This window comes from Beta vulgaris, chromosome 6 (genome assembly GCF_026745355.1).
Source record: "Beta vulgaris subsp. vulgaris cultivar EL10 chromosome 6, EL10.2, whole genome shotgun sequence".
In the NCBI taxonomy this organism is placed as follows: Eukaryota; Viridiplantae; Streptophyta; class Magnoliopsida; order Caryophyllales; family Amaranthaceae; genus Beta; species Beta vulgaris.
Genome location: NC_079207.1, coordinates 39,901,894 through 39,921,432, shown reverse-complemented (window position 1 = coordinate 39,921,432; position 19,539 = coordinate 39,901,894). Strand labels below are relative to the sequence as shown.

Here is a 19,539-nt window from a genome sequence, read left to right as displayed (position 1 = left end):
AACGTTTTACGCCCTACCAAACGGAGCCTACATGAAAAAAATAAATTCTTAGGAAGTATGACTTCCTATATACAATCAAACAAGACCTAAGTCATTTTTCTACTTACTAATAATCAATGTTTTTTTGCTGAAACTAATTAATCTTCTCATCAGAAACTAACCTTGAAAAAAAATCTGTAGTTTGTTTTGTTTTTCAAAACTATTGAAAGAATACACATCTGTGATCTCCCTGTCTCACTCTCTCTCCATCACTGGGTCGTGTCTGCTTAACAGCAAAGCGTCCCAGCTGAGTGGTAACTGCTTCCCTTAATTAATTTTTTAACAAACCAATTTCCTTCTCTCTCTCTCTCTTCTTTCTTTCACACTCTCCATCTCTCTCTTCTTACTGTGTTACCACTTCTATATTACATTTACAGTACGACATTTCTATCCAATAACAAAACCCAAAAAAGCTAAAACCAAAAAGAAAACAAAACAAAAAAAAAAAACGCAGATTTGAAAAGCTCCATTAATTTGAACCCTCCATCTTTGCTGCAATTCATCCGCATTACCCTGTTGTGTAGAGAGATAGGTATTGATGAATCTGGTTCATTATTTGGATTAGTGATTTGTGATTTGTGATTTGTGATCTCTGAGTAGGATAGAGTAGACAGATTTAGGGGGTTTGTTTCCCCAGCATAATAAACAAACAATGGCTGAGCTTCCAAACGAAGTGGAAACTAGTATTTCTCTTTCAACAGAGACTTACGAAGTTTGTGATACGACATCACCGATAATAACTACTACTACTACTCCTCCTTGTACACAACCTCAGCCTCTTTTAGTCTCAGGATCTTTCAAAGAAGGCAAGACTTCATCCCGTAGTAGACGCCCATCTCGCCGTCCCAGTCTCGATGCTGATGACTTCTTAAACCTCCTTCACGGCTCGGATCCGGTCAAGGTCGAGTTAAATCGTCTTGAGAATGAAGTCAGAGGTCAATTCTCGTGCTCATTTTCGATCTTATATTCTCATCGTCTTTCCATTTTATTCTTCTTTTATTTATCAAATCCGCTTTCGCCTTTTTTTTTTTTTGCAGATAAGGATAGGGAGCTTGCTGAAGCACAAGCGGAGATCAGAGCATTGAGGTTGTCTGAACGTCTTAGAGAAAAAGCTGTTGAAGAGGTTCATTTTTTAACTTTTCTTTTTTATATGTTAATGTGCAATAAATCTGCTATGTTTAGTAATCTTCGTCCGCTTTTTTTTTTTTTTTTGAGTGAGATCTCATATCTACAACACATTACCAAGTATACATATATATGGAATGTTACATGATTATATGCTGTAAGACCTGCTGCATTGTAATTATCATAGCGTGGAAAGCCAGGTGGGAAGTTGTTATCTTTGAAAGTCTGTTATGGGAGATTGGTGGCGAGCACCGGAAATATGACAGAGGTGTGAGATTACGAATGGGAATTTGGTTTGTCCTTCGTGCCATAGAAATGGACAGCTTAACTTAGAGCTATGTGGACTGTTAGGAGTCATTGGTAGATGTTAGTGCTGGATATCGGTATGTGAACGGGGCGCAGGGGGATGTTCAGTCATAATTTATGAAAAGATGTTTTTGTGTGGAGCAAATGATGATAAGGAGGCTATGCGGTTGGTTTCAAGACCCTGGAATCAAAGAAGTGAATTCTCCACGAGGTTCCGGGACTTGTTATTAACATTGGAGTTCTGCAGTATTATTTATTTATTTGCTCTTAGATCAGTTACCAGAATTGATGTCTATGGGGGGTAAATCATATTCTAAGATTGAGGAAAATGGAGGGAATTTCCCTATGTTCTGGATGGGGATGTGGAAGATATAACTGAGTATTGTCGCTCTCCTGTTTCATACAATCATTCACAAGCCACATCACAAGGAGCTGTGTTTAAACTTGATAGTTGCATAATGCATTTGTGAAGCTGCACCTACGATCTCACTTTCTTGTTTAACCTTTGTCAATCAATTTTGACGCCGGTCACTTGAGCTGTAATCTTACAGCCCTTCTGGTAGCCGGTAATAATTTATGGTGATAGATTATGGTACTAAATTTTAGTCTCATTTTGTAGGAATATCTCGTGAATATCCTTGGTAATGGAACTTAATCGCCAAACATGTGTTTTTCATCTTAAATTTCCAATAAGGAATACAACCTTGCATGTGGGTATTTGGGTGGTAACGAAATTTACCAATAAAATCGATGTTTTGGAAAAAGTAGCAATACCATGGCCATTGACATGGAAATTACCATTACCACCATTTATGACCGCCTAACAAACGGGCCATTAAATGATAATTTCTCTGATTGTATTCTATATTGTCCTTCTATGCATTCAAACTAATTCTCTTCTGTGCTGTCCTGAGAAATTAGCTCACCGAAGAACTGGCGAAGGTGGATGGAAAACTAAAACTGACTGAAAATCTTTTGGAAAGCAAGGTAATTGATTGGATCTCTAGTGGTCCAATCTACTCTGCCCAAAAGTTTGTCATTGGTATGTCGTGTATATCTATGTACACATCTGTCTAAACATGTGGATGCTTTCAGAATCTAGAAATAAAGAAAATCAATGAAGAGAAAAAGGCTTCTATGGCAGCTCAATTTGCGGCAGAAGCCACCCTTAGAAGGGTCCATGCTGCCCAAAAGGATGATGACATGCCTCCCATTGAAGCCATTCTTGCACCTTTAGAAGCTGAACTTAAACTTGCTCGGCAGGAGGTAACTAGTTGTGGCCTTTTTGGATTAATTATTGCCCTTCCATATAAGGATTAGATGAATAGTTATTCATCAATGTTTGCAGATTGGAAAGCTGCAGGATGATAACAAAGCTCTAGATCGTCTCACCAAATCAAAAGAAGCTGCTTTGCTGGAAGCTGAGAGGACAGTTCAGGCTGCCCTTGCTAAGGCTTCCATGGTGGATGATCTCCAAAATAAAAACCAAGAATTGATGAAACAGATAGAAATATGTCAGGTAGTTTTGACATGCATGTTGTTTGTTAATGTTCCTGACAATTTTTCCAGTCTATGCAGTCTGAGTTGGTTGCTTTTTGAGTAGAATGGATTCATATGTCAATCCTTGTGTTTTTCAGGAAGAAAATAAGATTTTGGACAAGATGCATAGGCAGAAGGTTTCAGAAGTAGAAAAGCTGACCCAAACAGTACGGGAACTAGAGGAGGCTGTTCTGGCTGGTGGTGCAGCTGCTAATGCAGTGAGGGATTACCAGCGAAAAATGCAAGAAATGAATGTATGTTTTGTTCTCTGAGAATTGTCGAGTGGATTATGCTTATTATGCTATTTTTGTTCCTATGAGAAGGGTTAGAGATGCATTTGTTTTGACATGTAGACATGGGTCACATGACTGAACCTAGATTCTCTGCTTTCTTTGTTTTGTGTAGGAAGAAAGGAAAACACTGGACAGGGAGCTGGCTCGTGCGAAGGTAACTGCTAACAGGGTGGCTACAGTTGTTGCTAATGAGTGGAAAGATTCAAACGACAAAGTGATGCCTGTAAAGCAGTGGCTCGAGGAGCGGCGGTGTTTACAGGTAATTTTGTTTGTATACATTGCTCTTAAAGTCTACTTGATGGCTTATACCTGAAGCTAGCTGTGATAGTTTGTTTGGATAAGGGAGTTTGGTGGAAAAAGGGGAGAAGGGAAATGGGGGATCTATATTCCGTTGTTTGGATACATGGGGGAAGGGAAGAGAAGCGGAGGGAACTGGAAGGATTCCTTTTCCCTTCTCTCTTAAGAAACCATATTCTTCCGCTCAGCTTCTCTCTCATTCCCGCGCCTTCTCTTCTTTCTATCATTATTGCTTGACATTGCGATTGACCATGACAGTGCATGCTTGCACTAGTACATACATATTACTAACACGAAATAGAAAATAAAGGCTTCTTACTTATTGGGCAAACTTAATGGTGCTAAGAATAATTGCAGGGAGAAATGCAGCAACTTCGGGATAAACTTGCTATAACAGAGCGAGCCGCAAAGACTGAAGCGCAGTTAAAAGTAAGATGAGTTTTTTTGCAAAAGAGGAGCTTAGGCTGCTTAGCTATATGTCATATCCTCTCTAGTTATATTTAAAGATGCTCCGAATCATTATTCTTCAGGAGAAATTTCAGCTGCGCCTCAAAGTTTTAGAAGAGAACTTGAGAGGAACTTCAACCAATAGTAACCGATCTACGCCTGAGGGAAGAAGTATTAGTAATGGGCGCCGTCAGTCCCTTGGAGGGGCGGATACCATGTCTAAAGCAAATGGCTTCTTACCCAAGAGATCTCCAACACTTCAATCAAGATCTTCTTTAACTTCTAGTGCTAGTATGATGTTGAGACATGCAAAGGGGGTATCAAAATCATTCGATGGTGGTACGAGGTCTCTAGATAGGGGTAAAATCATGTTAAATGGAAGTAGCACAAATTATGCTGTCAACCAATCTTCTGAGGGGTCCAAGGAATGTGAGGCCCAGAGTACCTGCAAAGAAGATTCTGATGAAAAGCCAAATGATGCAGAAATAGCTGTTAAGGAGGATAGCGTCCCAGGTGTATTATACGACTTGCTACAAAAGGAAGTCGTTGCACTTAGGAAGGCTGGTCTTGAAAAAGATCAAAGCCTTAAAGACAAGGATGACGCAATTGAGGTGGCTCTTTTCTGTGCCTTTTCTTTCCAAAATAATCTCTGTGATTTTATTCTATCACTTACTACTTTCTCCGTTCCATATTAGTTGTAACATGTAGAGTTTTATGCTTCCCAACGCACAAGGTTAACCATTAATATCTTCAATTATCTAAAAGTAAATATTAGAAAATGCTTTGAAAGTATATATTCAAGAGAAAGCTAACAAGATTCTACATGACAATATCTTTCCGTACATGTACATCATGATATATGGTCAAAGGGAAGAGTGAGTGTATTAATAGTTTAAAAGTCAAAAGGTTTTGATTAATACAAATCATAGGAAGTATTAGTTTAGTACTTCCCATAGCAACTTCATATCTGCTTTCTTGTTGGTTACTTGGTATAATTATGTTTGTATTTTTCTTTAGATGCTAGCAAAGAAAGTAGAGACATTGACAAAGGCTATGGAAGTTGAGGCGAAAAAGATGCGAAGGGAAGTAGCTGCTATGGAGAAGGAGGTTGCTGCCATGCGCTTAGAAAAGGAGCAAGAGAACAGGGCCAAGCGCTTCGGTAATGCCAAGGGTCCTATGTCCAGTTCCCAGTTGCTTGCTGGAAGGTCAGTGTTTCAAATTTCTCATAGTTGGTCTGGCATGTTACATTTCTTGCATTAAACTAGTACATAAGGATTGACCTAAGTGAATGCTTTTTATAAAAGTGATTTGAATTCTTTTAATGTTCAAATGAAAAGGACTTTGTATAGTGCAAAATTTTTGGTTAAGTTATGTTATATTACGCCTATTATGAAATTGTTAGGCCCAGTTTTACATGGCATGTTTTTGTTATTTTGCATCTGCTGCGTACTTTGTAATAATATGTCCATGAGTAGATCCTTGTACCATATCCCAAGTTGAACGGTCCAATAAAACATGGTTCATAAGGCGAGTGACCAAATCAGGATACACTGTTTTGGCCAAGCAATAGAGGGAGATTAGCCTGGACACGAGCAATTTCAAGAAGATGGCAAGACGCCTTTTTGCTCCAATACCCGCAATTCAAACCTTATAAAATCCACCTCAAACAGATTTTTCATTATTAATCAAGTTATTGCCAAATGATTTTTTTACATGTTTTTTTGGGTGGGGAAACAATCAATGACCAAATGCAATTATGTTAAAAATCATATTTGAATAAATTCTGGACCTAATAAAAATGACATAATCCGAGAATCCAGAATGATTGGAATTTTGGTAAATTTGGTAACACAATTGTTTATATGTTAAAAAAATGTCACTAGTGGGCAGTAGGCATTCTTCAGCTATTAAATCATCTTGGGATCACTCTAAATCATTAAACTTTTATATGTGAAGCAACACATGATGGATTTCAATTTAGAATATAGCTTCTTTGCAATTGTGCAAGGGTGAATGTTTTATTTTTATTTATTTTGAAACAATAACCATATATAAGTGTTGCATATTCTTCCAGCTCTTCTATTATCTTGGGATCACACTAACTCATTAAAATTTTATATGTCAAGCAAGTAAGCAACACATGATGGACATGTTTCAGTTTAGAATATAGCTTATTTTTAATTGTGCAAGGGTGAATGATTTATTTTATTTATTTATATCGAAACAATCACCATATGTGATTGTTGCATATTTGTTGTAAGGAGAAGACGTTAACAGTCTGCATAATAATCACCGGCTTCCATATTTGTCTATGACATTTGTCATTGCTCACAAGCTATGTTACCCCGACTCTTCATTTTACCTTAAGTCCGTGTTAGATTATCAACACTTGGACATGCAAATGACATTTAGGCACTTCATTTTGGACCGAATTTTGCTAAATTGTCATAAGATGGGTGTGTCTGACCCTTGGACATATACCCGTGTTTGACCCTTCTAGTCGAGTCTGACTTACATAGCTCACAGGTATATTTTATTTCCATGCCCACTTGTCTGTTTTACTAGATCCTTTATGTTTTACCATGTTATTCTTTCCTTGTAGTTTGAGAAAACTATACCAAGTACCATCTTAATGTTATGTACTTTTCGGTGTTTGGCTAAGAGTGTAGTGGACAGCGTTTCTGGAAAGTTGGGGCCATTTATTGTTTTTGATCTAGAATATTATCATCAAGGAAAATTAACCAAAAACCACCCTTAAGTGAGGCTTTTACTTTGAAAAGCACGTGTAACTATAAGATTGAGTCAAACCACCCTGAACTTTTTAGTGTTCATCCCAACAACCAACCAATTCCAATTGTCACTTGGCGTTGTTGGGGGGGGGGGAGGGGGATTCAGTCAAGACTCCCCTTAGGAAGTAGATGCCTTAACGAACACTTCCCTTATGGTTGGTTGGTTAGCATGTTAAGTTTAGTAAGGAACTCATGAAACAGACAATCCTCTTATAGAAGTTGCTATTTCTCAAATCTTGTACAGTATCTGTTAATATTATGTGGTCGAGGATCTGACAAGGTCTTAAATGATCATTTATTTATTATCTTTGATAGGATATGTATGATGTACCTGTTTGGTTGCTAATGCTATCAAACAAGAGTTTAAAGGTTTGCAAGCTACTTATACACATCATATAGGACATATGAAGCAGTGTTAATATTGCTATGCTTCCAAGCAGTGGCATAACATCCGTGTTTCTAGAAATGACTCCTCTTACATCCTCACTTGCACACAAGTCAATCTTACTAACAAGTGACAACTAAGACTTCCAATTAGCTGGCGAATGTCTAGTATTCTTGTACTTTGGTACTCTTGAATTTCCCATCATCATCTTAAACTACAGTGATTGCCTTCTCCATTCTGTCCATCTACATGCAATTACAAGCAATCACTCACAATTGATCCACAACTTCTGTACTAATGAGATACTTCTGAGTTTTATATTTGGTCAACTTGCTTGTTTCAATTGTTATCGTTGTTTCCCCTCTTCTTTTTTTTCCGACCCTTTTTCTTTTGGGGATTTTTTTTTGCTCTACTCTCTTTTGCTTTTCCCCTCAAAAAACCTACCTATGTGACTCCCATGACCCTGCCATTAACCCGTCTACCTTGGTATATGTGAAAGATGGTATAACAAAAGATAGAGGGATTACATGGCTGCTTTCTATTTTTCTTTTATGTTCCTTTTCTCTGTTTGTCGTACTCAAAGTGGATCAAGTTTACACTGGAGGAAGGTTACATGGTTTCATTTTGGGAGATTTAAGAAATTTGGGTTTCAAAGTAGAACTTTTGTGTTCTTTGGAAGGACGAAGTGTCTGAGATAATTTTTGGTGGTGTCCAAAAGGTTGGGCTTGGGGAGTACTATTATGGGAGACGTAAAGGTTACGAAATATGTCCACTTGGGCCATGCCAGCTTTTGAGAACTAACAAATTTATGTGCAGGCGAAACCTTAATGATTTTCGTTACAATCCCTTGTATCTCCTGCCTTCCCTAAATATAAACTTCTGAAGTCCCAAGTTGGCCTGTCATGTTAGATGGTAATAATTGGAAACTCCATGTTGCATTTGTCGATTGTGTACCTGACGTTGCATGACTTTTTATATAATCTGTAATTTGCAATGACATCATTTCATGTAAATAACCAGGAAAACGAAATTCTCATCCTTGAAGCAGCAGATTTGTTGTCATAACTCATATGGGAATGTTGTGTTATATTGCTTCAACTCAAGTATGTTGCGTATAATTTAGTTTTGTCCTTGATCCAATTGAAAATCTTCATGCAGAACTGCTGGACGAGGCGGATTAACACGCAGCACTCAATAACAGATAGCTGAACAGCTTTAGGAGCTCTTAGGAGTAAAACTGGACAGTTCTGCTCCAACGTGTCCTTTTTTCTTATTCTTTATATCTTATTTGGTGATTGATTATAAGTTGCAATCAGCATGCCATTTATTCTGTATTAAGTGGAAACTATTGCATCCTTACTTGGTATGCTTCTGACTGTTGACTACTACCTCCCGTATCGCGTGCTGAGACTTTCAGTTTAAGGATTCTGAAGTTACTAACCTTGTGGCAAGAGTATTTTCCAAAATGGCAGTGGTGTGCTTGTTGTATAGATAGGGATATTAGTCTTCTAGCTCATGTGCTGGAGCCCCTTGTATTTGTAGTCAGCTAGTGTGATGTTTCAGGTTTGTTAATATTCTTGGAATCAGATCAAATCAGAGTTTCAGCTTTTGCTACCGTTTCAATCTTTTCGTTCTGCGCTTTTCTCTTCTTTTCTTGTTCTGGGCTCAAGTAAATACTGGAATTAGTTTATACCGGATTCCTTCCACAGATTTTAATTTATACTTCTTCCGTTTCATAATAGATGCCACATTGTTGTTAAAACGGACTCCTAGGCAAAATTTCCTAAACATGTTTAAGTAGTATAAAGTGAAGTAGATTAATTGTAGTGGTTCCCATGTAAAAAGGAGGGGAAAAAAAATGTTGGGGACCACATAGAAAAGGCCCGCCAGCTTTGGGAAAAAAAAGGGATACAATTTTTTTTCCCTCCAATTTTTGCAAGTACAATCACTTTACATGGAACATTCACCTTTTCAACATTACAAAAATTTTTGGCTTCCCTCTAAAATTTGAAATCACTTTACCAAATGTTCCAATTACCACCAAATTCATGTTTTCCCTATTTAAGGGTTACATACATTTCCCAGAAAATTCAGTTTTTCCTACCAACTGTAATGCTTACATAAGGCAGAGAACATTCTCCAAAAAAAAAAAAAACAGATTCATTGCACACATGTAGCACTATATAAACCAACCAAACACTAACGCAAAAAAAAGAGGTTGCTAATGTCATAATCAGTTGCTGCATCTGGACAAAATGGAAGCAGCACATACAGGAAATCTACAATCATGTTGTTGATGAAGAGGACTGGGATGAGTACTACCTACAACTACTTCAAGAGATGATGCCCAACTTCGACACTCAAATCTCCTCTGAACCATAATATGATACATAACAACAAACCAAAAGAATTAAACCAGAGATGAAACATGACAACAGAAAGAAAGCTATAGATGAATTGTTATCTATGGAAGAGAAAGGAACATTACCATATGGTGCTATGAAGAGACAACACAGAAGTACGGTGTTTCAAGATACACAATAGAGAGATTATGGAAAAGAGCATGCAAACAAAGAACTAAGGGTGATGTCATTGATGTCAGGTCAAGAAAAAAGGGAATTGTGGGGAGGAGACCAAAGGAATATAATGAGGAGTTTCTCCAATCAGTGCCCCTAAATTTACGCACTTCAGTTAGATGCTTTGCAGGGACACTGAAAGTGTCTCCTTCAGCAGTTTATAGACTGCTCAAAAAGGGGAAGTTGAGAAGCCATACAAGTAGTAATCATCCAAGTTTGACAAAGACTCACAAATTGGAGAGAATGAAGTGGTATCTATCCCACATTCTGCCTGGCACACCCACTGAACAAGCACAGTTTATAGACATGGAGAACATAATACACATTGATGAGTGACAGGCTAAAGTCGTATGACCTTATCAAAAGTAATCCTAAAGTCCTCTAACAAATAGTCGTCAGGAAAGTAGGGTCGAATCCACAGAGAAACAGTGTTCTTTTCCTAATTGTCAGTCAAATCTAGAGTATAGAAACGAGTGTTTGTGAATAATTATACTAAACTAGACTATAACTATATCAAGAATTATTTACAATAAGAAGTCTATAGGTTCACCAATGATCAATATTTCGGGATAAAACACAAAAAGTCAACAATTAATAATGCAGTTAAATAGGTTAATTCGCTCTCTCAAGTCTAAATCAACCATAGGATGGTATTAACAGGCTCTCGCAATTTATTAATACCAACTCTACCTATTGAAACTAGCCTTAATATCAAGTTTATACCTCTCGGCGCATAACCTAATATTGCAACACTATAACAATCAAATCTGGCCAAATTAGATTGAATAGACATAAAAACATTCAATAGGAATCAACATGCATCAATAAAAATCAATACTTTAATAAACATCCCTTCCTAATTGATCGTGGATCCCCTTAAACCCTAGAAATAGACTACTCAATCATAATTGGGGAAGACATATTCATAATTAAATAAGCAAACATGAATTAATAATAAAGGATTGAATAGGAATAATAAGAGAAAAGAAATAATACCAATTGTAGAACCAATCTTGCAAAAATCAAAGCTTCTATTGAAAATTCAATGTAATTGGGGAAAAAGCAAAACTAGGGTTCTTCACTAATTGAGAGAAAAAGAGTTCTAATCTCCAATGAATTAATGATGGAAAAACAAAATAGAAAAATAAGATAGGAAATAATAATATTCCCTTGCGGGGTGTTTGTTTAGGGGGAATAAGGGGTGGGAATGGGATATTATATCCCTATGGGTAGATATCCCATGTTTGATTGAGGGGATATCTAAATTCCCATGTGAAGGGGAATGGGATTAAAACCCCTCTTATCCCACCAAAATAAGACATGGGGAGGGGCAGGTATTAGGGAGGGGGATTATTTTTGGTTATGTTAAAAAACAAATTTACCCTTCATTAAAATATATTTCATTAATATTGCTTGCTCTTCTTTTGCTCTCCTTCATTAAAATGGGTAAATTTGTAATTTAGCAATATATTCCCTACTTAATCCCACTAACATACCAAACAAGGGATTGGGATATATTCAATGAATTCCCACCTTCTAACTCCCATTCCCAATCCCATCCTCTAATCCCCAAACTCCCAATCCCTCCTACCAAACGCCCCGTTGAGTCTTTATACCTTTCTATTTCCTAAAACAACTAGAAAAATAGAGTCTAATTCGTCAAAAGATAAAGCCCTATTCGACTAGGCAACACGGAATAACCCGCGGGCGCGGGTGTTCGTCCTGCAAAACAGCATCAACTTGTAAAGACCATATCTCGCAAACTAGAAGTCGTATCGGGGCGTGTGATACACCTTTGGAAAGCTCTTCAAGTCTAGTTTCCAACCCCACTGGAATCACTAAATTCCGATATCTGGATAATGAGTTATGATCAAAAGAGTGCACATGACTCAATTTCCATACTTCTTTTAATATGTTTCCGCTATGTTTGGGTTGCAATTTGACTCGAAGATGCCCTTTGGACTTCTCATTTGACTTAGCTCCTTCCTAGATGCTTCTCATGCTTAAGATTGTCCAATAATACTCCACTTGTGTTCTCAAACCTGAAAACTATCAAAAACACCGAAAACACACACAAGAGTGATATCTTCTCAACTTAAGTAACTATATGCAATTATTGGCTAAGAATGCAACTAAATGATCCTAAAATGCAACCTAAATGCATCATGAAATACCTATATTAATATGACTCATCAATGAGAAATGGTTCTACTTGAACCCAGATACAAGGAGATTTTATTTATTGCCAAGGGAAGATGATTCATATAGGTGTTGCCAATCAAAGAGATTCAAGATTAAAGCCATTTTTATGGGGTTGACATCAAAACCAATTTATGATGCTCAAGGTAATCTGATTCATGATGGCAAGTTTGGTATCTTTCCTTTTGTAGAGAAGGTGGCAGCAAAAAAGAAAAGCAAAAATAGAGAAAAGGGCACTATAGAAACCAAGGCTGTTGAAAAGATCACTCAGAAGGTCATCAGGGACATGATTATACAGCATGTAATCCCAGCTATAATGAGTAAATGGCCTGCTGGTCTGTGCAAGGAAATATTCATCCAACAGGACAATGCAAGGGCTCACATACAATGAAATGATGAGGCATTTAAGGCAGCAGCCACTCAGAATGGGTTCAATATTAAGCTCATTCAACAGCCAGCTCAGTCCCCAGATTTAAATGTTCTTGATTTAGGGTTTTTTTAGAGCCATACAAACTTTAATGTATCAAACTTTTCCTAAGAACATAGATGAGCTCATTGAAAATGTGCAAGATGCATATGACAAATTTGATTCTAATGTTATGAAATACACATGGTTACAATTACAGTGGGTTATGGTTGAGATTCTAAAGGTGAAAGGAGGTAATAATTACAAGAACCCTCATCATGGAAAAGCAAGATTAGAAAGGTCGGGTCTTCTTCCCAAAAATGTCCAATTTGATCAAATTATGGATGAAGCTGTGCAATATTTGAATGATAAGTTACCAAATTAAATTGAAGAACTTGAGTATTTTGACAATGAGGGGGTTATTGATGAAGAGTAAAGTGAATGGTATGTTTGCAATTTTTGTGAAGAAAACAGTTTTTTGGAAGAAGATCAAAGTGGGTGAATTTTGTATACAAGTTTTTGAAAAGCAATTGATGGTTATATTGTTTGAAAGATGTTTTTTTTGGTAAATACATAGTCATCACATTGAAGTATGAAGTTTTGTTAAACTGCAAACCAAACCTAAGCTTTGTAAATGTAGTGGAGGAATGTAGGTTTGTAAATGTAGTTTCTATGAATCATTATGCTTATTCTATTTTCAGTTATGTTTCTTATTGACATCATTTTAATTGTTTCTTTAAGTTTTAGGGACTGAGACATGTATGAAGTAGCAAAGAACCACATTCACAATCAATCATGTTAAGACATCATTTGACCTTCTAAAATTCATCAGGGAAACTTTTAACTTATGAAGGAGATCAATTCATTCACACCTCAAGGCACAATGTTGAGCAAATCATTGACTCACTTCAAGTTATTGGTGAGTCCTTCATCATATGGATTAGGGAGTGATTTAAAAAAAAATGGGGACTCAATATAGAACAACAACAAACCAATGAACAACAAAAGTGTTTTCTCTATTCATAACTCATCATTCATCAAATTGATATCACCCTTAAACTCTAAGTCAAGCTCAACAGAAACCATAATCAACCAAAACAACCAACAACTTCCAACAACACAAGCATCCAACCAATATATCCAACAGCTTGCAACAGTACAAGCATCCAACCAATGTATCAGAATCATAAGGACTCATACTTCAACATAATCCAAGCTTATCCAACACAAACCCAAAGATTGAACATCACCAACAGAAAAATTGAACATCACCAAAAGATTGAACATCACCAACAAAAGCAGAAAATCCATAAGCATTAAAATAGAAGAACAGAAGTAGAATAGGTAATAAGCATCAAAACAGAAAAACCATTAGAAACCAGCCTAATCCAAGCTTATCCAACACAAACCAACAGCATAAAAACAATGAGAAGCCAAAATATTGCCACGCAAAAAAATCGAATAAAATAAAAATAAGAAAGGACAGTAGTCAAACCTCCCTTACAAGAATTTTTGTTAAATTCACCACCACGCACCAATCACTACCCCCCCTCCTCCTTGAACCAGATTTGAGGTAGGAGTTTCTCCCACTTCCACCACTTTCCATAAAAGAACCCACCTTTGCCTTTCCTTTTCGGCTATATGAATAATAATTCATCTCATACTCCATACAAGTAAGAGCACAAACAGTAATGCATTCAGAACTAGGGTTTTTAGAGACAGAGAGTGGGGGTTTCATGGGAGTTTTGAAAACAACCTTTTCTTTTACTTCTTCATCCGAACTCACCAGATCTATCACTTCATCTTTCACAATTTCATCTTCTTTAGAGGATGAGGACTCAGTTGGTAAATCATCAAGAAACCAAGGTTCGTTCCTGTCCTTGATAGCATTAAGAACAACACCCAAAGCTTTGCAACCTTGCGAACCCATACACTTCTTAGCAGCCCCTAATTCGTAAAGCCTACGGGGCGAAGAAGATCCATGTTTAATAGATTTCATGACGTCATAGATGAACATCGCCTGTCCCTCATCCGAAGTTCCAAAGTGTGCATCAATCAAAGGTTCCAAATCTATATCCAAAACCATTTCTAAATGAGGGTTTTGCGAAATTTCAAAGAACAGAGACAAAAACGAAGAAGAGGAGAGATAGAGCGAAGATCTGAATACTTCGTGTTTAAGGAGAGAGAGTAGATCTGGAAAAATGAGGGAGATGAACAGAGAAGAGGGAGGTGAAGAGAGATGAGGGAGATGAGAAGATGAGCAGTTATGAATGATGATGAAGAATCCTAGGTTAGATGAATATGGGTGGGAATCTAATTGGGGTAGTTGGGAGGTGAGATAGATTGGTGGGAATCATTAGTTTTAGGTTAGATTTTGTTAGGATTAATCGGATTATTAGAAGTAGATTAATGTACTTAAAACAAGTTAGTAAGGGTAAAATGGTAAAAGTATAAGGCAAAAGTTACTAAATAAGAGAAAAAAACATTGTTGCATCTATTTTGAAACACCCAAAAATGTACAATGTGGCATCTATTATGAAACGGAGGAAGTATATATTATTCTTCCTTACAATATGAAATTTATATACAATTGTTCGAGTTTTGTCTGTCTCCTAGTCTCTTTTTAGCTCTTTCTGATAGGCTCTCTTGTTAGTGTAATTACTGGGACGCGCCTCATGTAAAATCTTTGTTCTTTTTTTTAATAGAATCTTGATGATCGATATTATTAAATACTCTCCTAAACTCTCTCCCTTGAAGGTCTCAAGTAACAATATAGGGTGCGTTCTGTTCAACAATATAGGAATTTGTTGAAAAAATTGACTCTTTTGTCCTAGAATTCGTTTGCTGTAGATGGATAAGAATCAGCTCTCAATCTAAACTAAAAGGTTTGTATCATTCACTAACTCTACAGGGAATTTCTGGAAAACAAAACTAAGTTTAATGGCATATATCTTGATAATAATTACAATCTAAAGAATATATATATATATAGGCAAGATCACATGAGAATGTTTCTTTCATGAGAAATGAGAATGAATCCCAACTATACGATTGGATTAAAGTTAGAGCACTTGTTCATTAGAGTTATACCCTCCTAAAAAATTTTGATCCCAAAAAAAAAAAAAAAAAATTTTTTTCTCTAATATTCTTTTTTTGGAGTTAAGTCACTTTTTCATTAGAGTTACCCCACTTATTCATAAGAGTTATAGCGCGTAAAATTCATTCTCATTTCTCATGTAAGTATGCATTCTCATATGAACTCACTTTTAGAGCGTTTTGGTTTGCAGAATATAGGTATTAGGTATGAGTTTGGAATGAAGTAAACCCATATAAAGTGTTTGGTTAGTGAAATTTTCTCTATCAAACCAATACTTTAAACCGATAGAGTTTGGGGTTTAAAGATCTCTAAGGAAGGTGGGTTTAGCTTATACCAACCCCCAGGTATTCGATTTTATTTTTTTTGAAAAAGAGAAACACGTTGGAAGAAAAAGAAGAACAACATCCTCATCTTCTCTATCCATCGGACCACTTTGATAACTCTATAGGTGATTGTTTTACTCCGACATCTCATGCATCTATCTCTCCATCGCACCTTTTAAAGTAGACAGTTCAAAAGAAAGGCAGTTTGATGAGTGAAGAGATCACAAGTTAATGCAGAAGCCTCCGCATCACACATCCCAATCCACGTCGAGCCATCCTGACGGACGAGCAGGATCAATTGAATCGGCAGACACAAAGACGAAGTTAAAGACGAGCTAGGCGCGGAAGGGGGGGGGGTACTCCCTTCCAGTCAGAGTGTGAACTCCTGCCTTTCTCTAGAGTAGTCTAGTCCTTGTTTTCGCTAACGAATGCGGCTGGCTAGTCAAAGCTGAATCAGGGGAACCGCTTTTCTTTTCCTTCGAAAACAAAGGGGCCTTTCGAACGACTGTTGGTCTGATGAAGCTCTTCGTTCTTTGGTTTGGTTGGAAGCAGCTTATTTGCTTTTCCACCGACCTAAGTCTTTGGCACGAAGACTTCTATGTGGGCTACACCTTCTTTCTTCCGGGGGGTGCTCGACTGATATCATTACTAAACCAAGAAGTCTAATAATCAAGTATGAATATGAATCTTGAAGCAAGAACTTCAAGAACTTCGAATATCAAGCACAAAAGTCGAACAAGGGATATGACTTTAATCAAGATCACTCCTGAAACTTGAATAAAGACTCTAAATACTCTTAAAAACACTCCTGGATTTAAGATGTTTAACACTAAGAATTCAACACTCCTGAAGTATTATTAATGGTTTCAATTATTAAGCTATCAAGCAAACAATCAAGAAGATGTTTAAAACTCAAAATTAAACTATTTATTATTGAATATTTCGGCCCCTATATATAGGGTACAACCTAAACTAATCCAACTTGGATTAGATAAAAGATCCATGCTAATCCAACTAGGAAAACATAAAAGATCTATACTAATTCTACTAGGAAATCATAAACTTATCCTAATCTAAGTAGTAGTAGTCACACGCCTAAAGATAACAAATGTACAAGCCACATGTTTATCCTATTATAAAATCTTTTTACTACTAGAATTCTAACTTAACTATAATTCTAATCCAATTAGGAATCTTAATCCAACTAGGATTTGGATTTCCAACTTAACTAGAATTCATAAACTAATATACTCCTAACAAAACTAGGAGTTCTAATCCTACTAGGATTAGGATTGTAAGAGTCATATTCCTATTAGAATTAGGAAACAAACAAACTCTTAATAAACTAAAATTTAAAACTCCTAAATTACATAGAATTCTAACAAATTTAGAATACTACATAATTAACACTTCTCATACGCATCATCAACCACATAAGGTCAAGGATTTATATATTATGCTGCGCGCCCGGCTGACCTGGGAAAATCAACGGCTTCGGCTGAACTGGAAGGGTAGATGCGCCGTTGATTTCATTCGTAGGTTGCAGCACGTCCGTTCGTTAACTCCTCGCGCCACTGCCGCCGTTTCTAGGACCGACCGACGCCTTACCTGCACAGGTACCTATGTAGTGTCGGTCGCACATTTACCATGCGATAGGTCAGCGAAGCGTGAGCGGGCACGAAGAAGAGAAGGCCAAACACTTCGGTCGTTTTTAATTTAGGGAAAGGCCTAAGCGAATTGGACTTCGTTCCGTTGTTGCTTCTCCCACCTACCATGGGGGTTGTCGAGCCTTCCCTTAGGCTACTGGACTTTTAGACAAGAAAAAAAGAACAAAAGCTTTCACGCGGTCGTTTGGTTCAAGTTATGGGATAGAAATGGAATAGATACATAAAGAATAAGAATGGTTAGTAAGTGCTTGGTTCAAGCCAAGAAATGGAAATGAATGGTAACCATCACCACCAAGTAATGGGTTTTGTTACTGGAGGGGAGGGGAAGGTAACAAAGTGAAGGAGTCCATTACCATGAAGGAATGATAGTAGATTGACGAGGGGTTAAAACCAAACAACAAGAAAAGATATAGTAATTGAATCCGTTTCTTATCGCCCAAAAATAGTGAGCCAAATGTACTCTATTTTCGATTGTGAAAGTTACTAGCCAAACTTTCATTTTTCGATGAAAGTTTACTAAAGTTGTGTCCCACTTGAAATTGACGGCCAAGAAAGAACTAACCGAGCTGGTACAAACTCTGGTGTTGACCTTTCTCTCCAGCCTCTCTCTAAAATAACTACTCAAACCCTAAAACATCAACCCTAAGTACACTTGTCGGCCGCCGCCTTTGAAGGCTCGCCAGTGGGCCGACATCGCTCCACCAGTCGCCGATGAGCCTCCCTTGTACGTCGTATTCCCTTCTTTTTTTAGTAGTCACCGTTTTCTCTCCCCCTCCCCTGCTTTAGGCGTCGTTTTTCCCTCCCCCTCCCCCGTTCTTCGTCGCCGGTTTTTTTTCCCCTCCCCTGCGTCTTGTCGTCTTCTAGTCGTTGCTATCGGTTTGCTTGTGCTGCAGGTTTCCGTCCCCGTTCCTTGTCCTCTTGTCCTGTATGACCATTCTAGTAGTTCAGGTTGTAGGTTTGGGCTCCCCACCCCCTTTCCCCAAGTTAGTGTCGGGCTTCCCTTTCCCCTTCCCTCATTTAGTGTCGGGCTCCCCTTTTCCTTTTCCCCCTGTTAGTGTCGGGTTTCCCCTTCCCTTCCCCCCCGAATGGAATTTTCGAATAGTTAAGTTAAGTTTTTTCTTCAATAGTGGTTTGAACCTCCAAATAAACGGAGTGCGTCGTTATCGAGCAGCTAAAGTTGTTTTCGGTGATTGGTTGTGGTCATCGGAACAAATTAGTCAAGTGGGTAAAGATTGGTGGTTCAAAGTACACATAGTGGAGTATGTCGGTGTTTTGGCATATATGCTGAGGGTCAAGGTGACTCACGATGTTCGTGAGCAAGGACGAGGTGATGTTAGGCTTTCATGGTTGGGACATTTATTTGCCGGTTTTGGAAACCGGAGAGATACTCGAGAGCTCAACTTGTTTGGCTCTCCTTTTAGCTTGGCATTGATCTTTATGATCTTTGCCCTGAAATCTTCAAATCTGCAGGCGGCACCCCAGTTCAATCTGGGGGTTTACAGCACGCCCATTCATCAGCGTTTCTCTTTCATCAAAGAGAAACCTGACATACTCTCGGTCGAGAGTAGTGAGTCACATAGGAATGTGACTTCTTACATGGTCGTGAGCTTAGAATCCCAAGTGATGAAAAATCATTGGGATTGCTCGTACGGCGAGACGCGATGCTCGTCGTTGGCTGTTCGTCGTCCAAATCGTGTTTGTCAATCGCTTTGTCAACCTCTTCCATCAGCTAGCCGAGATTTGCATCCACCATCATCAGCATTGACCAGCGACGCGCCCCTTTCTACGCGCTTATATTTCGTTGTTATTTACTTATGTCTTAGATGGCTTGTACGAGCTTTTCAAGCTCCTTTAAGTTTATGTATTTGTTTTTGTTTTAGTTTTAGTTTGGATTGTATTAGCATTAGGCTGTACTTCCTCTTTTGATTAATGTACGATTTTCCGATGTCAAAAAAAAAAAAAAAAAAAAAAAAAAAAAAAAAAAGAAAGAACTAACCTCAACTTCACGGGTTCATCAAAAAAAAACCTCAGCTTTTTACAGGAGCAGAAAA

General features: G+C 37.6%; 1 protein-coding gene across 1 annotated transcript; it reads left to right on the top strand.

The window, feature by feature from the left end:
* The first annotated feature begins 263 nt into the window (after positions 1 to 263).
* Positions 264 to 8,843, top strand: LOC104908478 (microtubule-associated protein 70-2). The gene is made up of 11 exons (XM_010697597.4): positions 264 to 974; positions 1,077 to 1,162; positions 2,392 to 2,457; positions 2,566 to 2,736; positions 2,819 to 2,989; positions 3,108 to 3,263; positions 3,415 to 3,561; positions 3,957 to 4,028; positions 4,130 to 4,657; positions 5,064 to 5,251; positions 8,379 to 8,843. Exons 1-11 carry the CDS (start codon positions 692 to 694, stop codon positions 8,416 to 8,418), a joined length of 1,908 nt encoding a protein of 635 aa, XP_010695899.2. The 5' UTR covers positions 264 to 691; the 3' UTR covers positions 8,419 to 8,843.
* Positions 8,844 to 19,539: the final 10,696 nt, after the last annotated feature.

Coding starts and splice junctions, on each gene's coding strand:
- LOC104908478 (XM_010697597.4), top strand. CDS start 692: ATGGCTGAGCTTCCAAACGAAGTGGAAACTAGTATTTCTCTTTCAACA. Junction 975..1,076: donor TCTTGAGAATGAAGTCAGAG/GTCAATTCTCGT, acceptor TTTTTTTTGCAG/ATAAGGATAGGGAGCTTGCT. Junction 2,990..3,107: donor AACAGATAGAAATATGTCAG/GTAGTTTTGACA, acceptor TGTGTTTTTCAG/GAAGAAAATAAGATTTTGGA.